This window comes from Ursus arctos, unplaced genomic scaffold (assembly GCF_023065955.2).
Source record: "Ursus arctos isolate Adak ecotype North America unplaced genomic scaffold, UrsArc2.0 scaffold_12, whole genome shotgun sequence".
NCBI lineage: Eukaryota > Metazoa > Chordata > Mammalia > Carnivora > Ursidae > Ursus > Ursus arctos.
The window spans coordinates 64,883,575-64,908,408 of record NW_026622786.1 but is presented as its reverse complement, the minus strand read 5'-3'; the positions used below and the strand labels follow the sequence as shown (position 1 = coordinate 64,908,408).

The following is a 24,834-nucleotide window of genomic DNA, read 5'->3' as shown; positions in this document are numbered from 1 at the left end:
AATGAAGGTATGTGCATGAAATAATCTTTTATAATTTATTTGTATAGGTTTTTTTAACCACTTAACTTATTTCCTGGCTGCTGGTGCTGTTACTTTGGGAATTGGTTTCTTTGCTTTGGCATCAGCTTTGTGGTTCCTGATTTGCAAACGAAGGTAAGGTTTATTAGAATATTTAGCTTTTTTTTCCTCTTCAAAATTCAATGAAAGACTTTTTCACATGGTATTAAATAACCATAATAGTACTGATTCTATAATTAGAAGTTTGGTTATATACACTTTGATTGGGGAGGGAAGGCTTTACATGTTTAAAATAGTGCAGAAAGACAAGTCCTACTAGTATAATAGTCTGAGTACTGTAATAGCAATCTTCATGCATTAGAATTTTAAGGAATAATGAGATATATTTTATTCTCTGGAAGACGTGTGTTCAAATTATAAGGCTAGGAATTTTTAAAATTTTTGATTTCTAATTTAGAGGTTAAAAACATTACTGAGACAAAAAGACTCTCTTTCTTTAGGAGATATTTAAGGGAAGAGCTAACAGAATTCTCTGGTATAGTCTAAATGTAGTCTTTTGCCAGAGATTGAAAACACTAAAATTTGGTGGTTTTGATTATTTTGTTCAGTATTTGCTTTGTTTCATGTTTAAAAATATAAATTGTAACACGTTCTTGCACACACTCTTCCAGTATTCCCTCTCTCAGCAAATGAATGCATACTAAATCTATTCATTTGCACAAGTCAGAAAACTGGAAATTATTCACTTATTCATTCTTTCAACAAATGTTTTTTGGTGCCTGCCATTGTTCTAGGTACCGAGTATAAAACTGTGAACAAGTCAGACAGGGTTTCTGTTTCATAGACTAGAAAGTGCCACTGGGAGGAGACAGATAATGAGAAATAAAGTGGTCAGGTCTCTTCAAGTGGGCAGTATTTAATCTGAGATCAGAGTTCAAAGAAGGAGCCAACCGTGTGAAGACTTGGTCAAAGAGCTGTCTAAGCTGAAGAGATAGCAAGTACAAAGACCCCACATGGGAATGTTCTTGGTATTGTTCAATAAAGGGAAAGAAGGCTAGTGTATAGACTGTAGTGAGTGAGGGAAATAATGATGAGATTGAAGATGTAGATGGGGACCAGATCACATAGGATGTTGTAGGCTAGAATATGGAGTTTGAATTTTATTATTTATGCCATCATAAGGTTTTAAGCAGGAGAATGACATTTTCAGCATAATAATGGCTAACATTGAGGGCTTACTACATAGTAGGCACTGTTCTAAGTGCTTTATATGTGATCTTATTTAAACTTCATAACCACCCCATGAGGTAGCAGTAATATTATCTCCCTTTTAAGGATACTATAATGTCATCTATAGATGATTTACATTTTTATAACACTTTTTAAAATTTGAGATATAATTCACATACAAAATAGTACATAGATTTTAAATGTATGATGATGAATTTCAGCAAATATATTCCCATGTAATCATAACCCCAGTCAAGATATACAACTTTCCATCACCCTGGAAAGTTCCCTCAGGCTCCTTTCCAGGTATCACTCCCCACCTCCCACTCAGAGGCAATCGTTATTCTGATTTTTACTACTAGAGGTCAGTTTTGTCTAGTCTTGAATGACATGTAAATGAAATCATATAGACTTTTTTATATTTGCTTTTCTGACTTAACATAATATTTTTGAGATTCATTCGTGTCATTGTATTTATCTGTATTTCATTCATTTTATTGATTTTTTTAATTGTATAAATATACCTCACTTTATTTATTCTGTTGATGGAAAATTGGGTCATTTCCAGTTTTCAGTTCTTAGGAGTAAGGCTGCTATGAACATTCTTGTATAAATCTTTTTGTACATGTGCTTTCGCTTCTTTGGGTAAATGCCTAAGAGTAGAATTGCTGGATCATATGGTTGACTTTGTAGCAAATTGATGAACAGTTTTCCAAAGTGGGTACATACTCCTACCAGCAATATATGAGAGTTCTAATTCATATTTTTAAAAGATTTTTCTTACTTCTCTGTGAAGCCTGATTTTTAATTGAGCAAGAGCAAAAGCAGAGAATGTTAGGAGGTTATTGCATAGTACAGGTCAGAGATGATAGTGTCTTGGACTAATATGGAAGTAAAGGAGATGAAAAGAAGAGGTTGGATTTGGGGTGTGTTTTGCGGGTAAAGTTAGCAGGGCTTATTTGATGGATTGGATGAGGTAAGGAAAGATAAATGAAAAGGCAGAATTAATGCTAACACCTACATTTTTACAATGAACAATTGAGTAGTTGATCTTGCCATTTACTGAGATGAGATGATTAGAGAGGGGAGTGAGTTGAGGGAATAGTGATAAACTAGGAGTTGCATTTTGGAAAGTCTTTTGGACATCCATTGGAAATGTCAAATACTCAGCTATACATGTAGGAACTTCAGAAGAGAATTCAAGCCTGAAGATTTAGGATATCAATGTATAAAGGTTATCTAAGGTCATAGAACTGGGTGACACTAACCAGGCAGTGACTGTTGGAAGAAGAGAACCTAGGACTATGCCCTTTAGCCCACCAACATTTAGAAATCTAGCAAAAGAATAGGAAGAATCAACATCTGAGAAGGAAAAACAGAAAGGTACCCTGTCAAGGAAGTCAAAATTACAAAATGTTTCAGGGGGTGCTGGGAAGATGGCAGAGTAGGAGGCTCTGCCTGTCCCACGTTTACAACTGGACATCACTCACATTCAGGTCAGTAAACCGGAGAGCAATCCAAAGACTGGCAGAACAAACTCCACAACTAAATGTAGAGAAGAAGCTGCATGGGAGAGGTTAGGAAGAGCAGAAACTGTGGTCAGGAGCTGCCCACAGGAGGGAAAGAGCTGCAGTTGTAGCGAGGGGAAAACACCAGGAAGCCCACACAGAGAAAATGAATCCCCATAACCTCTGGCCTTGAAAACCAAAGGGGCTAAATTCTGTGAGTTTGTATAACCAGCAGGACTTGGAGACTGGAATTTTGTTGTTGTTGTTGTTTTTAAAGATTTTATTTATTTGACAGAGAGAGACACAGCCAGCGAGAGAGGAAACACAGCAGGGGGAGTGGGAGAGGAAGCAGCAGGCTCCCAGTGGAGCAGGGAGCCTGATGCAGGGCTTGATCCCAGGACCCTGGGATCACACCCTGGGCAGAAGGCAGACACTTAACGACTGAGCTACCTGGCACCCCTGGAACCTGGAGTTTTAAACGTCAGAGGGCTAGTGATAGCCCATAAAGAGTCCCCACCCTTAAAGAGACAAGAGCCCAAGGAAAGGCAACAGAGAAGTGACAGCTTGCAGAATGAAGGGAGATCTGTTTATACTGATTTCAGAGAGTGTTAGAGGATTTCTCTGGAAACAAAGGAGCTGGCAGGTGCCATTTTCCTCTCCTGTCCCCTAGCATAAACACAGAGTCACCTGCAGAAGGTGGCACTTCACAAGCACTTGCTACCTAACCTGTTGGTACTGCACTTTGCCCACAAGTTCTCCTGAGGACTCACCAACTCCAGGCCTGCTGGTCTCAGCCCCAGGTTCAGTGCAATTTTTGTTAATGCTGTGCGTGCTGCACCCACCCACTGCCTCCACTTGCTGTGTCCCTATGGCCACCACACTTTGGGGGATCCAGCGTAGGACTAGTGGGTCAATGCGAATTTTTACTAACACTGCATGTACCCTGCCCAACCACCGAGTGCCCCTGGCAGCCACCACCACTACCCTCATGTGCCGTACCCCCAGCAGTCACTTGACTTTGGGAGCTCTGGCCTAAGATTAGGGGTTCAGTGCAAATCTTGCTAACATCACTGCCCTGCCACCAAGCCCTTCTGCTGTCACACCCCCTCAGAGCTGGCCTACCTGGATCTCACTAATATCATAAAGAGCAAGCACAGCCCACAACAGGCAAAGAGTCAGAGCAGATATCTGGATGGAAATGAAAAGTGACTCAGACACCATAGTAGGACGCAAGCAACACATACAGGAGACTCCTCTGGATAGGGAACACTGCACTGCAGAGCACCACAGGACCTCTTCTTCATAAAGCCACTACTTTCAAGAATACACAGCTGACTTTTGTAACACATAGAAACAGAGAGGTAGACAAATGAGTAGACAGAGTCGCAAATGAAAGAACAAGACAAAATCACAGCAGGATATCTAAGAGAAAGAGAAAAATATGCCTGACACAGAATTTAAAGTAATGATCATAAAGATACTCACTGGACTTCAGAAAAGGGTGGAGGACGTCAGTAAGGACCTTGACAAAAAGATAAAAAATAACATATCAAAGATGAAGAACTCAATAAACGAAGTTAAAAATACAATAGATGGAATAAGTAGTAGGCTACAGGAAGCAGAGGAGCATATCAGTGACCTGGAGGGTAGAATAATGGTAGCAATCAAGCTGAACAGGTGAGAGACAAATAAATAACTACATAATGAGAATAGACTTACAGAATTCAGTGGCTCCTTCAAGCATATTAACATTCATATTAGAGGGATCCCAGAAGGAAAAGAGAGAGAAAGGGAGGCAGAAAATGTATTTGCAGAAATAGTAACTAAAAACTTCCCAAATCTGGAGAGGGAAACAAAGATCCAGATACAGGAGGCACAGAGATCCCCCAACAAATTCAACACAGAAGGTCCACACCAAGACACTAGGTAGTTAAAATGGCAAAAAATAGTGATAAAGAATTTTAAAGGTAGCAAGAGAACAGAAGACAGCTACATACAAAGGAAACCCCAAAAAGCTATCAGCTGATTTTTCAGCAGAAATTTTGTAAGCCGAAAGAGGGTGACATAATATATTCAAAGTGCTGAAAAGGAAAGTTCTGCAGCCAGGAATACTTTATCCAGCAAGGCTATCATTCAGAATAGAAGGAAAAATAAATGATGGGTATTAAGGAGAGCACATATTGCATGGTGCACTGGGTGTTATATGCAAGTAATGAATCATGGAACATTGCATCAAGAACTGGGGATGTACTGTATGGTGACTAATATAACAAAATAAATATTATTAAAAAAAAAAGAAGGAAAAATAGTTTCCCAGACAAAGAACTCATGGCCACTAAACCAGCCCTATAAGAAATATTAAGGGGGATTCTGAGTGGAAAACAAAACCATAAGTAAGAATAAGAAAAAATAAGAATCACTAAATAAAGGGATGTAAAAAATCATACCAAGTATCTGAAAGGTAGGGGGGAGAAGAGTAAAAAATGAGTTTAAAAATAAGCGACCATCAGCTTAATATAGACTGCTATGTAGAAAAGATGTTATATATAAACCGAATGGTAACTATAAATAAAAAAACAGTAATAGATATGCAAAAAATAAAGAGTAAGGAACCCAAATATATCACTAAACCCCCCCCCCAGCAAACCATGAAGGAGAGAAAGAAAAGAAAGGATCAGAGAAAAATTACAGAAACAACCACAAAACAAGTAACATAATGGCAATAAATACATATCTATCAATAAGTACTTTGAATGTAAATGAACTAACGGCTCCAATCAAAAGACATAGGGTGAAAAAGTGTATAAAAAAAAACAACAACAACAACCAACCATAGGCTTCCTAGAGGGTCATTACAGACCTAAAGACACCTGCAGATTGAAAGGGTGGAGATGGAGAAACATTCATCATGCAAATGGATGTCAAAAGAAAGCCAGAGTAGCAATACTTATATTGGACAAAATAGACTTTAAAACAAAGACTATAACAAGAGACAAAGAAGGACACTATATAATAACAAACAGAACAACCCAACAAGAAGATATAACAATTGGAAATATTATTTATGCACCCAACATGGGAGTACCCAAATATATAAAACAGTTAATAACAAACATAAAGGAAATATTAAATAGTAATACAATAATAGCAGGGGACTTTAACTTCCATTTACATCAACGGACAGATCATCTAAACAGAAAATAAATAATGAAACAGTGATTTTGAATGATACACTGGACCAGATGGATTTAATGGATATATTCAAAACATTCCGTCCTAAAGCAGCAGAATACACATTCTTTTCAAGTGCAAATGGAACATTCTCCAGAATAGATCACATGTTAAGACACAAAACAAGCCTCAACAAATTAAAAAAGATCAAAGTCATACCATGCATCTTTTCTGACCACAATGCTATGAAATTAGAAATTAACCACAAGAAGAAATCTGGAAAGACCACAAATATATGGAGATTAAATAACATGCTACTAAATAACGAATGGGTCAACCATGAAATAAAGAAATAAAAAAGTACATGGAAACAAATGAAAATGAAAACACAGTAGTCCAGGGGCACCTGGGTGGCTCGGTAGGTTAAGTTCTGCCTTCAGCTCAGGTCATGATGTCTGGGTCCTGGGATCGAGCCCTGGGGTCAGGCTCCTTGCTCATCAGGGAGTCTTCTTCTCCCTCTCTCTCTTTTTTTTTTTAAGATTTCATTTATTTCTTTAACAGAGAGAGACAGCCAGCGAGAGAGGGAACACAAGCAAGGGGAGTGGGAGAGGAAGAAGCAGGCTCCTAGCAGAGGAGCCTGATGTGGGGCTCGATCCCAGAATGCCAGGATCACACCCTGAGCCGAAGGCAGACGCTTAATGACTGCAACACCCAGATGCCCCGTGCTTCTCCCTCTCTTTCTGCCCCTCTTCCTTGCTTGTGCTCTCTCTTTCTCTCTCAAATAAATAAATAAATAAATACAATCTTAAAAAAAAACAAACCCATAATGGTCCAAAATCTTTGGGATACAGCAAAAGCAATTATTTTTTAAATTTATTTTTTTTTTTATTTTTTAGAGCAAGAGAGAGTAATAGAGAAAGGAGGGGTGGAGGGAGAGGGGGAGAGAGAATCTTAAGCAGGCTCCACTCCCAGCATAGAGCCTGACACAGGGCTCAATCTCATGATCCTGAGATCATGACCTGAGCCGAAACCAAGAGTTGGATACTTAACAGACTGAGCCACCCAGGCACTCCTCAGCAAAAGTAATTCTAAGAGGGAAGTTTATGGCAATACAGGCCTACATCATGAGGCAAGAAAAACCTCAATCTAAAGGAACTAGAAAAAGAACAACAAACAAAACCTAAAGCCAGCAGAAGAAAGGAAATAATAATAAAGATTAGAGCAGAAATAAATGATACAGAAACTAAAAAAAAACAAAAAACAAAAAACTAGATCAATGAAACCAGGGGCTGGTTCTTTGAAAAGATCAATAAAATTGATAAACCTCTAGGCAGACTCTTCCAAAAGGGGGGGGGGAGGATTTAAATGAACAAAATCACCAGTGAAAGAGGAGAAATAACAACTAACATCCCAGAAATACAAATAATTGTAAGAGAATATTGTAAAAAACTATATGCCGACAAATTAGACAACCTAGAAGAAATGGAGAAATTCAGAGAAATATAACCTACTAAAACTGAACAGAAAGAAACAGAAAATTTGAACAGACCTATTACCAGCAAGGTGATTGAATCTGTAATTAAAAAAACACCCAACAAACAATAGTCCAGGGCCAGATGGCTTCACAGGTGAATGCCACCAAACATTTAAAGAAGAGTTAATACCTATTCTGCTCAAACTATTCTAAAGAAATGGAAGAAGAAAAACTTCCAAATTCATTCTATGAGGCCAGCATTATCCTGATACCAAAACTAGATAAATACACCACAAAAAAGGAGAACTACAGGCCAATATCTCTGATGAACATAGATGCAAAAATCTCAACAAAATACTAGCAAATAGAATCCAACAATACATTTAAAAAGTCATTCACCATGACCAAGTGGGATTTATTCCTAGGATGCAAGGGTGGTTCAATAGTCACAAAATAATGTGATACATCCCATCAATAAAAGAAAGGATAAAAACTGTGATCATCTCAATAGATACAGAAAAAACTTTCGACAAAGTACAATACCCATTCATGATAAAAACCCTTAAAAAAGTGGGTTTAGAGGGAACATACCTCAACATAATAAAGGCAGTACATGAAAAACCCACAGCTCTTATCATTCTCAATGGGGAAAAAGAGCTTCCCCGCAAGGTCAGGAATAAGACAAAGATGTCCACTCTTACCACTTTTATTCAACATAGTACCAGAAGTCCTAGCCAAAGCAATCAGACAACAAAAAGAAACAAAAGACATCTAAATTGGTAAGGAAGAAGTAAAACTCATTATTTGCAAATGATGATGACTATATATAGAAAACCCTAAAGACTCCACCAAGAAACTGCTAGAACTGATAAATGAATGTAGTAAAGTCACAGGATACAAAAATCAATATGCAGAAATATGTTGGATTTTTATATACTAATAATGAAGCAGCAGAAAGAGAAATTAAGAAAATAATTTCATTTATAATCACACCAAAAACAATAGGATACCTAGGAATAAACAAAGAGATGAAAGACCCATACTCTGAAAACTTTAAAACACTGATGGAAGAAATGAAAGAGACAAATGGAAAGACATTCCAAGCTCATTGCTTAGAACAATTATTGTTAAAATGTCCATACTACCCAAAGCAATTTACAGATTTAATGCAATTCCTATCAAAACACCAACATTTTTTCACAGAGGTAGGACAAAAAAGTCACAAAATACCTGAATAGCCAAAGCAATTTTGAAAAAGACCTGAATAGCCAAAGCAATTTTGAAAAAGAAAAAGCTAGAGGTATCACAATTTCAGACTTCAAATTATATTACAAATCTATACTAATCAAAACAGTATAGTACTGGCACAAAAATAGATGCATAGATTAATGGAACAGAATAGAAAATACAGAAATAAATCCACAATTTTGTGGTCATTTAATCTTCGACAAAGCAGGAAAGAATATCCAGTGGGGAAAAAACAGTCTCTTCAACAAATGATGTTGGGAAAACTGGACAGCCACATGCAAAGGAATGAAACTGAACCACTTGAAGAGAGCACAGGCAGTAATTTCTCTGACATTGGCTTTAGCAACATTTTTCTAGATATGTCTCCTGAGGCAAGGGAAGTAAAAGAAAGAATAAGCTATTGGGACTATGTCAAAATAAAAAGCTTCTGAGCAGCAAAGGAAATAATCAACAAAATTAAATGGCAACCTACGGAATGAGAGAAGATATTTGCAAATGACATCTAATAAGGGGTTAGTATCCAAAATATATAAAGAACTTATACAACTCAACACCCAAAAAACAAATAGTCCAATTTAAAAATGGGCAGAAGTCACTCTCACCATTATTGTCCAACATAGTACTAGAAGTCCTAGCAACAGCAATCAGACAACAAGAAAGAATAAAAGGTATTCAAATTGGCAAAGAAGAAGTCTAACTCTTTCTCTTCGCAGATGACATGATACTTTATATGGAAAACCCAAAAGGCTCCACCCCCAAATTACTAGAACTCATACATTAATTCAGTAATGTGGCAGGATACAAAATCAATGCTCAGAAATCAGTTGCATTTCTATACACGAACAATGAGACTGAAGAAAGAGAAATTAGGGAATCGATTCCATTTACTATAGCACCAAAAACCATAAGATATCTCAGAATAAACTTAACCAGAGAGGTAAAGGATCTATACTCTAGAAACTACAGAACACTGATGAAAGACATTGAAGAAGACGCAAAAAGATGGAAAAACATTCCATGCTCATGGATTGGAAGAATAAACATAGTTAAAATGTCTATGTTACCCAGAGCAATCTACACTTTCGACGCCATCCCGATCAAAATACCGACATTTTTCAAAGAGCTGGAACAAACAATCCTAAAATTTGTGTGGAACCAGAAAAGACCCCAAATCTCCAAGGAAATGCTGAAAAAGAAAAACAAAGCTGGGGGCATCACGTTGCCTGATTTCAAGCTATACTACAAATCTGTGATCACCAAGAGAGCATGGTACTGGCACAAAAACAGACACATAGACCAATGGAACAGATTAGAGACTCCAGAAATGGGCCCTCAATTTTATGGTCAACTAATCTTTGACAAAGAAGGAAAAAACATCCAGTGGGAAAAAACAGTCCCTTCAATAAATGGTGCTGGGAAAATTGGACAGCTATATACAGAAGAATGAAACTTGACCACTCTCTCACACCATACACAAAGATAAACTCCAAATGGATGAAAGGCCTCGATGTGAGTACAGGAATCCTCAAAATCATAGAGGAGAACATAGGCTATAACCTCTTTGATATTGACCACAACAACTTCTTTCACGACACATCTCCAAAGGCAAGAGAAACAAAAACTGAACTTTTGGGACTTCATCAAGATAAAAGTTTCTGCACAGCAAAGGAAACAGTCATCAAAACAAAGAGGCAATCCACAGAATGGGAGAAGATATTTGCAAATGAAACTACAGATAAAAGGCTGGTATCAAAGATCTATAAAGAACTTCTCAAACTCAATACACGAGAAGCAAATAATCAAATAAAAAAATGGGCGGAAGATATGAACAGACACTTTTCCAATGAAGACTTACAAATGGCTAACAGACACATGAAAAAATGTTCAACATCATTAGTCATTGGGAAAATTCAAATCAAAACCACATTGAGATACCACCTTACGCCAGTTAGAATGTAAAAAATGGACAAGGCAAGAAACAACAAATGTTGGAGAGGATTTGGAGAAAGGGGAACCCTCTTACACTGTTGGTGGGAATGCAGGTTGGTACAGCCACTTTGGAAAACAGTGTGGAGGTCCCTCAAAAAGTTAAAAATAGAGCTACCCTATGACCCAGCAATTGCACTATTGGGTATTTACCCCGAAGATACAGATGTAGTGAAGAGAAGGGCCATATGTACCCCAATGTTCATAGCAGCATTGTCCACAATAACTAAACTCTGGAAGGAGCCAAGATGCCCTTCAACAGACGAATGAATAAAGAAGATGTGGTCCATATATACAATGGAATATTACTCACCATCAGAAAGAACAATTACCCAACATTTGCAGCAACATGAATGGGACTGGAGGAGATTATGCTAAGTGAAATAAGTTAAGCAGAGAAAGACAATTATCATATGGTTTCACTCATTTGTGGAACATAGGGAATAGCAGGGAGATCGGTAGGAGAAGGAAGGGAAGAATGAAGGGGGGGTAAACAGAAGGGGGAATGAACCATGAGAGACTGTGGACTCCGGGAAACAAACTGAGGGTTTCAGAGGCGAGGGGGGTGAGGGATTGGGCTAGGCTGGTGATGGGTATTAAGGAGGGCACGTATTGCATGGAGCACTGGGTGTTATACACAAACAATGAATCATGGAACACTACATCAAAAACTAATGATGTACTGTATGGTGACATAATAAAAAATTTTAAAAATTTTAAAAAAATAATAAAAGTGGGCAGAAGACATGAACAGACATTTCTTCAAAGAAGACATCTAGATGGCCAACAGACACATGAAAAGATGCTCAACAGACACATGAAAAGATGCTCAATATCACCGATTATCAGGGAAATGAGAATCAAAACCACAATAAGATATCACCTCTCACCTGTCAGGATGGCTAAAATCAAAAGCACAAGAACCAAGTGTTGGAGAGAATGTGGAGAAAAAAGAACCCTCTTGCACCATTGGTGGGAATGCAAATGGGTGCAAGCCACTTTGGAAGACAGTATGGAGGTTCCTCAAGAAATTATAAATAGAGCTACCCTGTGATCCAGTAATCACCCTACTGGGTATTTACCCCAAAATAATCCAAAAACATGCATTCAGAGAGATACATGCACCCCTCTGTTTATTGCAGCATTATTTACAATAGCCAAACCATGGAAGCAGCCCTAGTGTCCATCAATTGATGAATGGATAAAGCAGATGTGGTATAATAGACAATAGAATATTATTCAGCCATAAAAAAGAATAAAATCTGGCCATTTGCAGTGACGTAGATGGAACTAGAGAGTATAATGTTAAGCAAAATAAGTCAGTCAGAGAAAGACAAATACTATATGATTTCACTCATGTGTGGAATGTAAGGAACAAAACAGCGAAGCAGAAGAGAGAGAATGGGAAACCAAGAAGCAGACTCTTAACTATAGAGAACAAACTGATGGTTATTGAAAGGGTTTTGGAAGGGAAGGATAGGAGAAATAGGTGATGGGGATTAAGGATTGCATTTGTCATGATGAGCACTGGGTGATGTATGGAACTGTTGAATCACTGTATTTACACCTGAAACTTATAATACCGTATGTTAACTATACTGGAATTTAAAATTAAAAAAAAAAATAGTAGAGAAAAAATTAGAAAATGTTTCAAGAAGGAGGAGATGATGGTGTTGAAAGTGCTTAAGAATTTGAGAAAGATGAGGATGGAGAAATAATTTTTGGATTTGGCAACATGGAAGTTTTTAATGACCTCTACCAGTTTTGGTGGAGTGATGGGTTAGAATTTCATGTTTGAATAAAACACAGGAGGTAAGAGAATTGAATCAAGTATAGACCTCTCTTTAAGGAAGGTGGGGTTTTTATTTTGTATTGTTTTCTTTTGTTTTCGGTGAAGGGGAGTTGACGAATGGGGAAGTAGCTGGAGGAGAATGTGAGGTCAAGGAAGTTTTTGGGTTTTTTTTTCTCTCTGAAAATTGAAGACGTGCTTGATATCTTCCTCTCTCTTTCACACTTCCCCTAAATTTGAACCATCACCAAGTTCTATTTTACCTCATAAATCACTCAAATCTATTCTTTTTTCTTTCAGTTACCACTGCCACCATCTTATTTAAGTTATCATTATCGCTCACATAGATTATTGCAGTACAAGTTATAACTGACCCTCTACCTTCACTATTGTCCTCATTAAATCTCTTCTCCACACTTCAGCCAGACATTTTCCAAATACTTATCAAGTTACTGGACCATTCCATCCCATCCCCACTATATTATAAAGGACTTCCCATTGCTTTTAGGATAAAGACAAATGGCATGACTTTTAAGGCCCTACATGGTCTACCCATTTCATCTCCCACCTCCCTCTTGCTTTCACTGCTGCTGCTACACTGTCCTAATCTGGCCCCTAGGTCTTTATACTTGATATTCTTTCTGACTGGAATATTCTTCTACATCTCCCTTCCTCCATAACACTCTACCCAGTAACTTACTATTTCTTCAAATGCTCAATTCAATCATTCCTTCCTCAGAAAAGCCTTCCCTAACTTCTCTAACCAGATTAATTCCCTTTGTTGCATACTCCCACAGTATACCAGGTACCTTTCCTTGATAACACTTTCCAAAGTTGTAATTTTTCATTTTCTTGTCAGCATTTTATTAATGTCTGTCTTCCTTAATAGTGTTTAACCTCCACAACAGCAATAACAGTTCTATGAGGGTAGTGGCTGTGCTTTTTTTCCCTTGCCACTATATATACAACACCCAGCATAATGCCTGACACGTAGTAAGTACTCAATAAATACTCGTTAAGTGAACTGAATTCAATGAATGAATGAATCCTAATTGCCTATAACTCGTTAAGTGATGCAATACAGTCTCTTGAATTAATTTAGAAATTTTCTAGTACTTCTGTAAGAAGAAATGTCCATCAGCATTATTTTTTAAATTGTTAAGTTTGGAATGACTGTTAAACTACATTTCCTTACACTTAACTATTTTTGACCAGCTGGAGTTTTACTTGCTGCTTCATTATTTTTTAACAGCCTCTCAAAATTGTTTGTGTTGCATGGATAAAGATCATAGGTACTCTTGCATTGTAAGTCATTAGTTTCAATTCAGTTTCCTTCTACTTACTTTTGCCAGATATTAAGTATAAAACTGATAAGTGAGTTTCGTTTCATTTCATTCCTTTGTCATTGAGGGCAAATTTATGAAAAGACTAATTAACATTAAAGTAGATTGATTATCTCACAACCAGAAAGATGGATAGCAAAAAATCATGGTTAATTTCAAACTGAAATTATTAACTCTGCATAAGAAGTAGCTTAATTTACATTCTATGAATAAAATAGGTATAATGAAATCAGTAACATATGAGAAGGGAACACATATGTTGATTGGTGTTTTAAAAATAAATATATAGTAATATTTCTGATTTTAAACCCTTATGTATAACTGTTGGAAATAATTTAAGTGGTTTATAGTGGAACTCATGTTTGATAATATTCTCTATAAAATATTTTTCAGAGAAATATTTCAAAATTCCAAATTTAAAGCAACTGATGAGAGATGCAGGCAAAGATCATCAAAGGGAAAGATTAAATCTCATTCTCAGTGTGTCTTTATTTCTCGAAATTTTCATACTGGAGGATTCCAATCACAGGTAGTGTATAATATTTTATAGAAATATTTTCAGATAATTTATTTGATACCATGTCATTAACATTGTTGTCTTTAAATTTGAAAGAGAGTATCCATTGTTACTTTTAAATCTGAGAGATAGTAACATGGAGCTAAATTTAAATCACCCAAACTAGTTAGTTTTTATATTATAGGAAACTGAAAAACTAATAGAAAATGTCTGCTTTTGTAGTTGCTTCTCTATATCTCTAGCCTAAGAACCTATACTCCTCATATTGGGATTATTACAGGGATGAAGATAAATGGCATAAGAAAAACAAAGCAAAATTGCCAGGCCTATCAGAGGAAAGTGATTTGGAAATAAGAGGATACTCAGATAACCAAATAATCTAACAAAGCCAACTGATTGAAATTAAGTACAACATAACAAGCATTTATTAAGACTTCATTATATTCTAAGCTCTGGGAACACCCTGTTAAGGATGGTAAAATATGCTAGTGTAGTACAAGTGGGAAAGGCAGGCATAGAGTTAAGTTTCTGTTATGTGGTGTCAAAACAGTGTTATATGGACAAAGTAAAGCAAGGGAGATACCACTAGAAATGTAAAACAATAATATAACTAAACAAAACAAGTATTAGTGGTTTATAGTATCATTATTATAGCATTAATAAATAGCAACAAATTGATAAGATATCAAAGTTTCATTGTACATATTGAATATTGAACTCAAGTTGATCTCAGCGTTTAGTTGTTGAACAAATATTTTTCAAGTGCCTTAAATATGACAACACTAGTTTTGGCACTGAGGCTGCATAAACAAATAAGATATGAGTTCAGACCTAGATGAGCCCAAACTTAGTAGAGAAGAAAAACATATAAACTAAAAATTATAGCATAATGTGGTAAGAGCCACAGAATTGAAGAAATGCAGACAAGGGAGCATAAATTGGGGAAGGCTTCACAGAGAAGAAATTTTTAGCTGGATTTTGAGAAAGGAATAGAAGTTTGCCAGGAGGAAAGAAAACAAAGGACATTCATTCTATGTTCAAAGTCTTGCAGCTATGAAAGTAAGTAACATGTTCAGTTAAAATGTTACAGTGTTTGGGGCCTAGGGTTCATAGAGGGAAGTGGTGGGGAAAGATCCTGGAGATGAGGTTGTGAGAAACCTCATTTACAGCCTAAGGATTTTGGATTTTACTCCATAGGCTTTACACATCCACTGGAGGCATCATGGAACTATTATGGTCAAGAGCATAGACTGTAAAGCCAGTTTATGCAGGTTAGAATCCTGGCTGTAACACTACCAGCTGTGTTATCTTAGGCAAATTACTTAACTTCTGTGTGTCTGTTTCCTCATCTGCAAAATGAGGATGATTTCATCTCCATAGAATTGTTATGGGAAGTAAATGAATTAGTATGTAAAAACATGCAGAATCATGCCTGGCCACGCAATGAGCACCATACAGGTTTACCATTATGATTACTGGGGGGTTTTAAGCAGGTGGGTTTAATGATCAAATCAATTCTAAAGATAAATAGTTCTTTCAAATGAAAGGTTGTTTGAAATTGAGATTGCGTTGCAGAGAAAAATGTTTCTATGTATGCATTTAGTATTAATTGAATTTACTGAGTACCCATCACATGCTAGGCATTTTGCTAGGTACTGTAGTATAATGATGTCTTCATGCCTCATGATAGATACAGACAGACAATTACAAAAATGTAATGAGTACTATGATGGAAGAAGTACATATATAGTAGTACTATTTAACTGTTTATTGTTCCTTCAACGAATACCTAATAAAGGCTTATATGCCAGGCAGTGTTCTCGGCAACTGGAAATTTGGTAGTGAACAAGGAAGACAAGAGTCCCTGTTCCCATGAGATTTATAGTCTAATGGAGAGGTAAATAATATACAAGTAAATATAAAATATTATTCAGAATTCTTGATAGTGATAGGAACCTAATTCAGAAAAAATGATAGTATATAACATAGTATGAAAATATGGTATGAAAAGAATAAGGTAGTGCCAACTTCAACCACAGTAAATTTCAGTACAAAAGATTTCTTTTTCATATTGTACCTCTTTTTCTCATCTCAGTTTCTGCCTGTCTATTGGCCTTTTCCTCACCTCCTAGAGACAGGCAGGAGGATGAAAATTAGAACAAAAGAAATGGCTTAATATATAGAACTAAAGCTTCATTTCTAAAAAAGCATTTTTTTGTGAAATACAGCATATAAACAAAAGAGTACTCACAAACAATTTAAAGACTAATAAGTGTAATTATTTATACCCATCACCCAGAATAAGAAATAGAATATTTCCAGTACTTTTGGCGTGTCCTGAGTCTTCATTTACCTCTTACAGTCTGTACCCCCACCCTTCACTGAAGGACCCATTATCCTATAATTGCAGTTAACCAATTCTTTGCTTTTCTTTATGGTTTTACCACAGATACTGTAGATCCTTGAATAATGTATTATTAAATTTGACATGTTTTTAGACTCCATGTCTAATATACTCTTACCTTTTTGTGCAACAGTATGTTTCTGAGATTCATCCAGGGAGATTTTTTTACAGTATTCCAATGTATGAACAGATCAAATTTTATGTTTTGCAAATAATCCTAAAATTAAAAGACCTTGAATAGCAGAAGCAATCTTGATAACGAACAACAAAAATGGAGGTATCACAAGATACCAAAATATTCTACAAAACTGTAGTAATCAAAACAATACGGTACTGGCACAAAAACAGACACATAGATCGGTGGAACAGAAGAGAAAATTCAGAAATGGATCCACAATTATATGGTCCACTAATTTTTGACAAAGCAGGAAAGAATATCCAATGGAAAAAAGACAGTCTCTTCAACAAATGGTGTTGGGAAAACTGGACAGCAACATGCAGAAGGATGAAACTGGACCGCTTTCTTACACCATACACAAAAATAAATTCAAAATGGTTGAAAGACCTGAATGGGAGACAGGAAACCATCAAAATCCTAGAGGAGATCACAGGCAGCAACCTCTTTGACATTGGCCATAGCAACTTCTTACTAGACATGTTTTTGGAGGCAAGGGAAACCAAAGCAAAAATGAACTGTTGGGACTTCATCAAGATTAAAAGCTTCAGTGTCGTATCTAAAAGCTTTCTCTAATCTAAGGTGTAAATATTTATGCCTATGTTTTCTTCTAAGAGTTTTAATAGTTTTAGCTCTTATTTTTAAGTGTTTGATCTATTTTAAGTTAGTTTTTCATATGGTGTGAGGTATGGGCCCAACTTCATTCATTTTAATGTACATATCTGGTTGTCCCAACACCATTTGTTGACAAGACTATTTTTTTCCCCAATGATTGTCTTGGAACACTTGTCAAAAATCAGCTGACTATAAATGTGAACATTTTTTTCTGGAATGTCAGTACTATTCCATTGTTCTATATATCTATCCTTATATCGGTACCACATCTTCTTAATTATTATAGCTTTGAAATAAGTTTTAATTTCAGGAAGTTCTCCAACTTTTTTTTTTCCAAGATTGTTTTTGGTATTAATTTTATATTTCTATCTTTGATCCACTTTTAGTTAGTATTTTAATAAGGTGTGAGCTTTAGGTCAAAATTCATTTTGGGGGCTCCTGATGTCTAATTGTTCCAGCACTATTTATTGAAAAGGCTATCCTTTTTACATTGAATTGCTTTTGCAACTTTTGTCAAAATCTGTTGGGCAAATGTTTATGGGTCTATTTCTGGATTCTCTGTCTGTAGTGTTAACCTGTGTGTCTATTTCTACCAATACCACACTCTAGCTACATAGTAGGCCATAAAATTGAGCAGTTTGGTTCCTCCAATTTCATTCTCTTTTTCAACTTTTTTTTTTTAGCTTTTCTTGTTTTTTTTGCCTGTTTATTTACATTTTAAGATAAATTAATCTTAGCTACAAAAAATACTTTTGAGATGGTGATGGGAATTACATTTAGTTTGTAGATTAGTTTGGAGCAAATTGCCATCTTTACTACAATTGATATGTATATTGACCTGTGTTCTCTGACCTTCAAAAATAAATTTACTTATTACTTTTAGTAGTTTTTTTGTGGACTCCATAGGGTTTTCTTCAACGCAATCATATCATCTGTGAAAAACATCAGTTTTACTTATTTTCTAATCTCTATGCTTTTATTTTATTTTCTCATCTTTTTGTACTGGGTAAGACCTCACGTATAAGGATGAATAGAAGTGTCGAGAACAGTTATCCTTTTTATATCCCTGTTCTCAGAGAGAATACATTCAACTCTTCACCAGTAACTAGAAGGTTAACTATGGAATTTTTGTAGATGCCTATTGTCAGGTCAAGGAAATTTCCTTCTATTCTTAGTCTAATGAGAGTTTGTTGTTTCTGTTTTTTCAGTCATGAAGTTTGCTGAGTTTTGCCAAATGGTTTTTCTGCATCTTTTGACATTGTTCACATGGATTTTCTCTTTTGTTAATGTGAATCACATTGAAATTCAAATGTTAAACCAACCTTGTATTCCTGGAATAAACCCCACTGGATTTGATTTACTGATATATTTTAAATCACTTTTGCATCTGTGTTCATGAGGGACATTATTCTATAATTTTCTTATCTTGTAATATCTTTATTAGATTTTTTTAAAGATTTTATTTATTTATTTGAGAGAGAGAGAACAGGAGCAGGGGTAGGGACAGAGGGAGAAGCAGACTCCCCGCTGAGCAGGGAGCCTGATGCTGGGCTCAGTCCCAGGACCCTGGGACCATGACCTAAGCCAAAGGCAGACACCTAATGGACTGAGCCACCCAGATGTCCCTCTCTGTTAGATTCTAAAATCATAGTTATTCTGGTCACAAAACGATTATGAAATGTCTCCTGCTCCTATACTTATTGAAAAATTTTTCTGTATAATTGGCAATACTGCTTTCTCAAAGGGTTTCCTAGAATTCAACAATGAGGTCATTTAGGTCTAGACTTTTCTTCCAGAGAAAGTTTTTGACTATAAATATAGGACCTTTAGTAGATATGGGGCTATTTAAATGTTTTATTTTGTATGCTTCAGAAATTTATGTTTTTCAATGAATATGTCCATTTAATCTAAGTTGTTAAGTTTATTGGCATAAAGTTTTTAATAGTATCCACTTATTATCCTTCTAATAATATCTGTAGAATCTTTAGTAATGGCAATCATTTCATTCCTGATTATATCTCTCTTTTCCTAAATCAGTCTTGCTAGGAATATTCAATTTTATTATTCTTAGACTTTTCTTCTTTCATAATATAAACATCTAATATTTAAATTTTCCTCTAAGCACTGTTTTTGCTGCATCCCACAATTTTTATGTTTTGTTTTCATCATTATTCAGTTCAAAATATTTTAAATGTCCTTTTGTTGTCCTCAATGATATTGACATTTTTGAAGAGTACAGTCCAGTTACTTTATAGATCATAGACTTATTTTGACTTTCCTTGTGATCAGATTCATTTTATCACATCTGAAGACATACAATGTTCATCTGCTTTTCACTGATGATTTTAATTGATCACACAATCAGGATGATGTTTGTTCTTCACCCATTGTATTATTCCTATTTTTACCCTAGCAGTTAAATAATCTGTGTGATGACACTTTGAACCATGTAACCATGAAAATATCTTTCTTCATCAAACTCTACTTACCAGCTACACAAATTATTCTTGTCTGAACCAATCTTTTCAAAACTGTAACAAAATAATGTTTTTCTAATTCTATTGCTTCCATCTTCCATTTGGCTTTCTACTGTAAGAAAAAAGCTCTCTGTCTTTATTTTCTGTGCAGACTCATGAGTTTCTGTGTCATTCAGCTAATCTGTTACTACACTTATTTTGATGCTCAAATTTTCCCAAATTTAACCAGTGGGAACCTCTTCAAGGTTGTTTCCCTATCTTTTTTATATGTTCCTGTCATTTTTTTGAGCCCTTACTTCTGAAACTATAGCATCATTTTTAATAGTTGGAAGAATATTGATTGTATTACTATCTATGTATCATAATACATTTAAATATTTCTTTTAGAATTTTACATTGCAGATTTTAAAAATGCTTAATAGGGTTATAATTTACATAAATTCTGAATATTTACATAAATCCAAAATTATTAACTTGGCATAATATATGTCTAGAAGTAGATTTGTTATATGGACCTCCAGAAAAATTCTACCTATTTATAGGCAGCAATATGTAAGAATGTTCATTTTGCTAATCCCTTAAATCTGGGTGGAATTTTAATCAGTCTAGGGCCTTATTCTGTGATTCCCGGACCAGCAGTATCATCATTACCTGGGCGCATCTGTTAGAAATGCACAATCTCAGACCCCACTCCAGGTCTACTGGGTCATAATCTGCATTTGAACAAACTCCTCAGGTAAAACATAGGCACATAAAAGTCTGAGGGGCAGCGTTCTATTGTAATTTATATAGGAGTCACAAATTGCATCAGTCCTAAGTTCAGGCAAGGTAAGTCAGGAGCCTCTACTGGTATTTATATTAATAAAAGGTAAAAGTGACATATAAGTAAAGTTGATTGTGAAAAAAGTGCTTATGTATTATCCTATATACATATAAGACATATATGAAATATATGTATTATATATACACATAATACACACACACACACACACACACACGTACATACCCTATATATATGTATATCCTAAGCAAACAATTTTGGGGGCTAGGACAATGCAGATCAGCATGGAGTACTAACACTGTTCCCCTAAGAAGACAATGTTATTATCTCTCCAGCCTCATCTTCACCCACTCCATCTCAAACACCCTATGCAGTAGCCCACTATTTATCTAGAGGTCTAAGGAAAACCTGAATCAGAACCACTTGCAGAATGTGTTACAATGGACACTCTCAAACCCCTCCCAGAGAATCTGTTCTAGTAGGGTCTGATATTATGCCCAAGTATCAGCATTTTAATAAGCACACCAGGTGATTCTGATGTTCTGAAATTTGAAAACTACACGACACTTCTCAGAACACATCTGGAATATATTGTTTGAGCAACTGTTTTATTTGCCTCAAAAGAATAGCACATTTTCATAAGAGTCTTCAGCCAGAATTCACTTTTTGTTGTAGTTGGTTTAAGAAATGAGTAAGTCTAGGAATTCTAATTACTTTTTTAGACCTCTCTAGTTCTAACCAAGTGACTCTGAGTTAGTGAGGAGGGAGAGCAATAATCCTAATGAACTTTATTTCACCCCTTCATTCCCTATCCTGACACTGCCTTCTTGAACCAATTCACATTCTTTCCAGATCATACCTAAACACTTTTTTTTCTGTCAGTATATTTTGGTGAAATAAACTCATATCGTGGAAAAAAATCCCATCAAAAACTTATTATGAGATTAAAATATATTATTATTATATAAATATATGTTAAATATATTAAAGAAATTACATAGAAACCATTCAGTTTTTTAAATATAAATAACTTTTTTTATGTAGGAGGAGCAAAGAAAAAAAGAAACAGCACATATAAAAGGTAATTTTTCTCAACAATCTGTTAGAAGAAATCATAATTAATTTATAGCAATTCACATCTTAAAGAACCAAGAAGCCTACCTAAAAGTTATCTAAATATTGTTTTAATACCATGGAAATTCAAGGGAAACATTAATGTATTAGTATGTGAGTGGGCATATATTTCTTCTTTTTTTAATAATTTTTTATTGTTATGTTAGTCACCATACAGTACATCCTTATGGGCATATATTTCTTAAAAAACAAAACTTGCAATGTTGCATCTTAAATTAAAATGTGAAATTTAAATTTTCCTTATTTATACCCAAAAGTATCATAGTCAGGGGCACCTTGGTGGTTCAGTGGGTTAAGCGTCCAATTCTTGATTTCAGCTCAGGTCATGATCTCAGGGTTGTGAGATCGAGCCTGTGTTAGGGTTCCACGCTGGGCATGTAGCCTGTTCCAAGATTCTCTCTCTCTCACCATCTCTAAAAAAAAAAAAAATCATAGTCAATGACATATAGTAATCCTGGAGGGTCAAAAGACATGAGTATTTTATAGTCCTTTAGGTATTGCGTATTATGTCTTAGTACCTCAAAACATTACCCTCCTACATAATATAAGAAATGTTGGATATATAAAATGGAATAAGGTATTTAAAACAGCTTTAAAAATTAATGTTATACATTAATATCAAAAGTCAATATATAAAAAAAAGGCAGTATGTAAAATATTATAAAAGATACTTAGGATACTATATAGTGTGATATTTTCTAAAACTTAACCCTTTTAAATATCAACTGTGCAGTATTAATAGTGTAATAATTGGAGAAGCATGAATCCTAGAGTACTAGAAGTCTAGGTGAAGTCTGTTGTGTATCTGATTTTGGTGAGTCATCAGTCTCTAAATCTCAGTCTTCTCCTTTGTGAAGTGGTTCTAATAATAACTTCCTTGAAAAATTATTGAGAGAAAAAATGAGATATGGAAATACATCAAACTGCTTTGCATATTGTAAGGCAATCTAGGAATGTTAGTTGTTACTTTAATTGGTGTAAAGCCAACCCATAGGCCCTTCCTGTTGTGGACCAAACATTTTGTAATCTTACTGCTTACAGGGACATGTATTTGTTAAATTTATTTTTAAAAAAGGCAATACTTATCTATAAATATGTAAGAAACTATCTGTGTTTTCTGATATTAAGGAACATTCCAGAACTGAGCTTTCTAGCCTATTTAGAATCTTCTCCTATTAGAACAGGTTGATTTTATTTAGAATAGCCTTTCCTATTCTTGATTATTATGAAATTGTTAATCGCCAATTACATATTTAACATTGTACAAGTGATGATAGCAACTCAGAATTTTCTCTATTGTACCCTTCTGTCCATTTTAACCCTAAAAAGAGTCTGAATTTTAAAAAGAAGCATTGTCCTTCTAAGTAAGATTTGGCTAATGAATATGTAATATTCATAGTAAATCTAATTTTCTTTTACAGTAATTAAAGATCACTCTAAAGATGAATTCTGCCTTGCAACAAAAAAGGTCATTTGTGACCCCTCAGAGACTAGCTCAGCAACACATCCCAGCAGTGTTACCTTAAGCTTATCGACACTACCATCTGATTCTTATTACAGCCAAAGTATAGAAGCAGCTGATGACTGGTTTTCTGATGATACTCTAGCAAAAAAGAGCTCTCCAATGCCTTTTCTCAGGGAACCTCTAATGGAAAAAGTATTTTCATACCTATCAACAATTTCATTAGAAGATTGTACTGAAAATGTACTGAATATGACACTTTATGATGATCAGAAAGATGACAGCATTAAGGAAATATTTTCACGAAGAAACACAGAGGTTGAAATACAAAACCTTCGACGTAATATTGAATGACTTTTTTTCTTTTGAAACATTGTATATACTGAAATCACGGAAAGTTAAAACTGAATTACCAGCTTCTGAGTCTCTTAACATGTCCATACTAATATTACTTTTTATTATCATAGAGTGGTCCTACTTCCCTTGCCAATTCTTATTTCTAGAAACAAAATTACAGGAAGCAGTAGAGTGACATCATGACCATTAAGCTTAACTCCTTGTGTCTCATCAAAGGACATAAAAATAATACGAATGTATTTCAACATACAAGAGAAATACTTTAAGAAATCTTCAGCACAAATAGATTTTTGAATAAAGCATTCACAGCATTTCCTTATACTTTTGACATTTTTAATCTTATTTCAATGTGGGTAGGGCTGGGCAGAATACTTCCATTAGCTTTTCTGAATTTTAAATACATAAATCTCCTATCATTCAAATTTTATTTTGTCATGATTTTGGTAAACAACATAATTTTGCTCTTCTAGGGGAGCCTGGAACACTGAAGAATCCAGAAATAATTTTTTTTTGCCCTTTCCTATGTCTGCTTCTCAGAATGGTTTCCCAATCCTTACTCTGCTATGATGGAGATGTGGGCAGCTATGTGCCTAAGCAGCTGATTCAAGCTAGATGAACAGAGTTCCTCTCTAATCTGAGAGATCCTTCTTCTTTTTCTTCCTTTTTTTTTTAACATATTTTTATCGTTTTGTTAGGAATAATTTCAAATGGGTTATGAAGAAAATTTACTTAGTTTGATGAGTTTTCCAAAACCTCTTGTTGAAGATAATCTGAGAGACCCTTGGTCAGATTTCTGTGTTTGGTCTTGAGGGATTTCTGAAATCCACCATGTAATTAATCTTTTTTTTCCCTTTCTCCTAAATACTCTCCATGTAATCAGTGTCTGTCTGTCTTTCTTTCTTTCTTTTCTTTCTTTTCTTTTCTTTTCTTTTCTTTTCTTTTCTTTTTTCTTTGTTGGAAAATGATTAAATATTAACTTTTGTGCTTAAGTTACTCATACCAACATTTGTGCATATCTTCCCAAGAGATAAATCATACCTATTACAATAAATGAAAAGAAACTTGTCTCAATTAAGATAGCAGCATTACCCACGGCTATTGATTCTGTCCCGTTGGAAATATTAAAAAGGATTAGAACACCTCTC

The 24,834-nt window shown here is 35.2% G+C and overlaps 1 protein-coding gene across 1 annotated transcript in view; it reads left to right on the top strand.

The window, feature by feature from the left end:
* The window catches only part of CUNH1orf185 (chromosome unknown C1orf185 homolog), a 33,035-nt gene extending 9,349 nt beyond the window's left edge, over positions 1-23,686 (top strand). Inside the window, exons 2-5 of the mRNA XM_044383884.2 lie at positions 48-153; positions 14,161-14,299; positions 21,784-21,817; positions 23,292-23,686. Of these exons, the coding sequence (XP_044239819.1) occupies positions 48-153; positions 14,161-14,299; positions 21,784-21,817; positions 23,292-23,686 (674 nt within the window). The remainder of the gene's footprint in view (positions 1-47; positions 154-14,160; positions 14,300-21,783; positions 21,818-23,291) is intronic.
* The last annotated feature ends 1,148 nt before the right edge of the window (positions 23,687-24,834 follow it).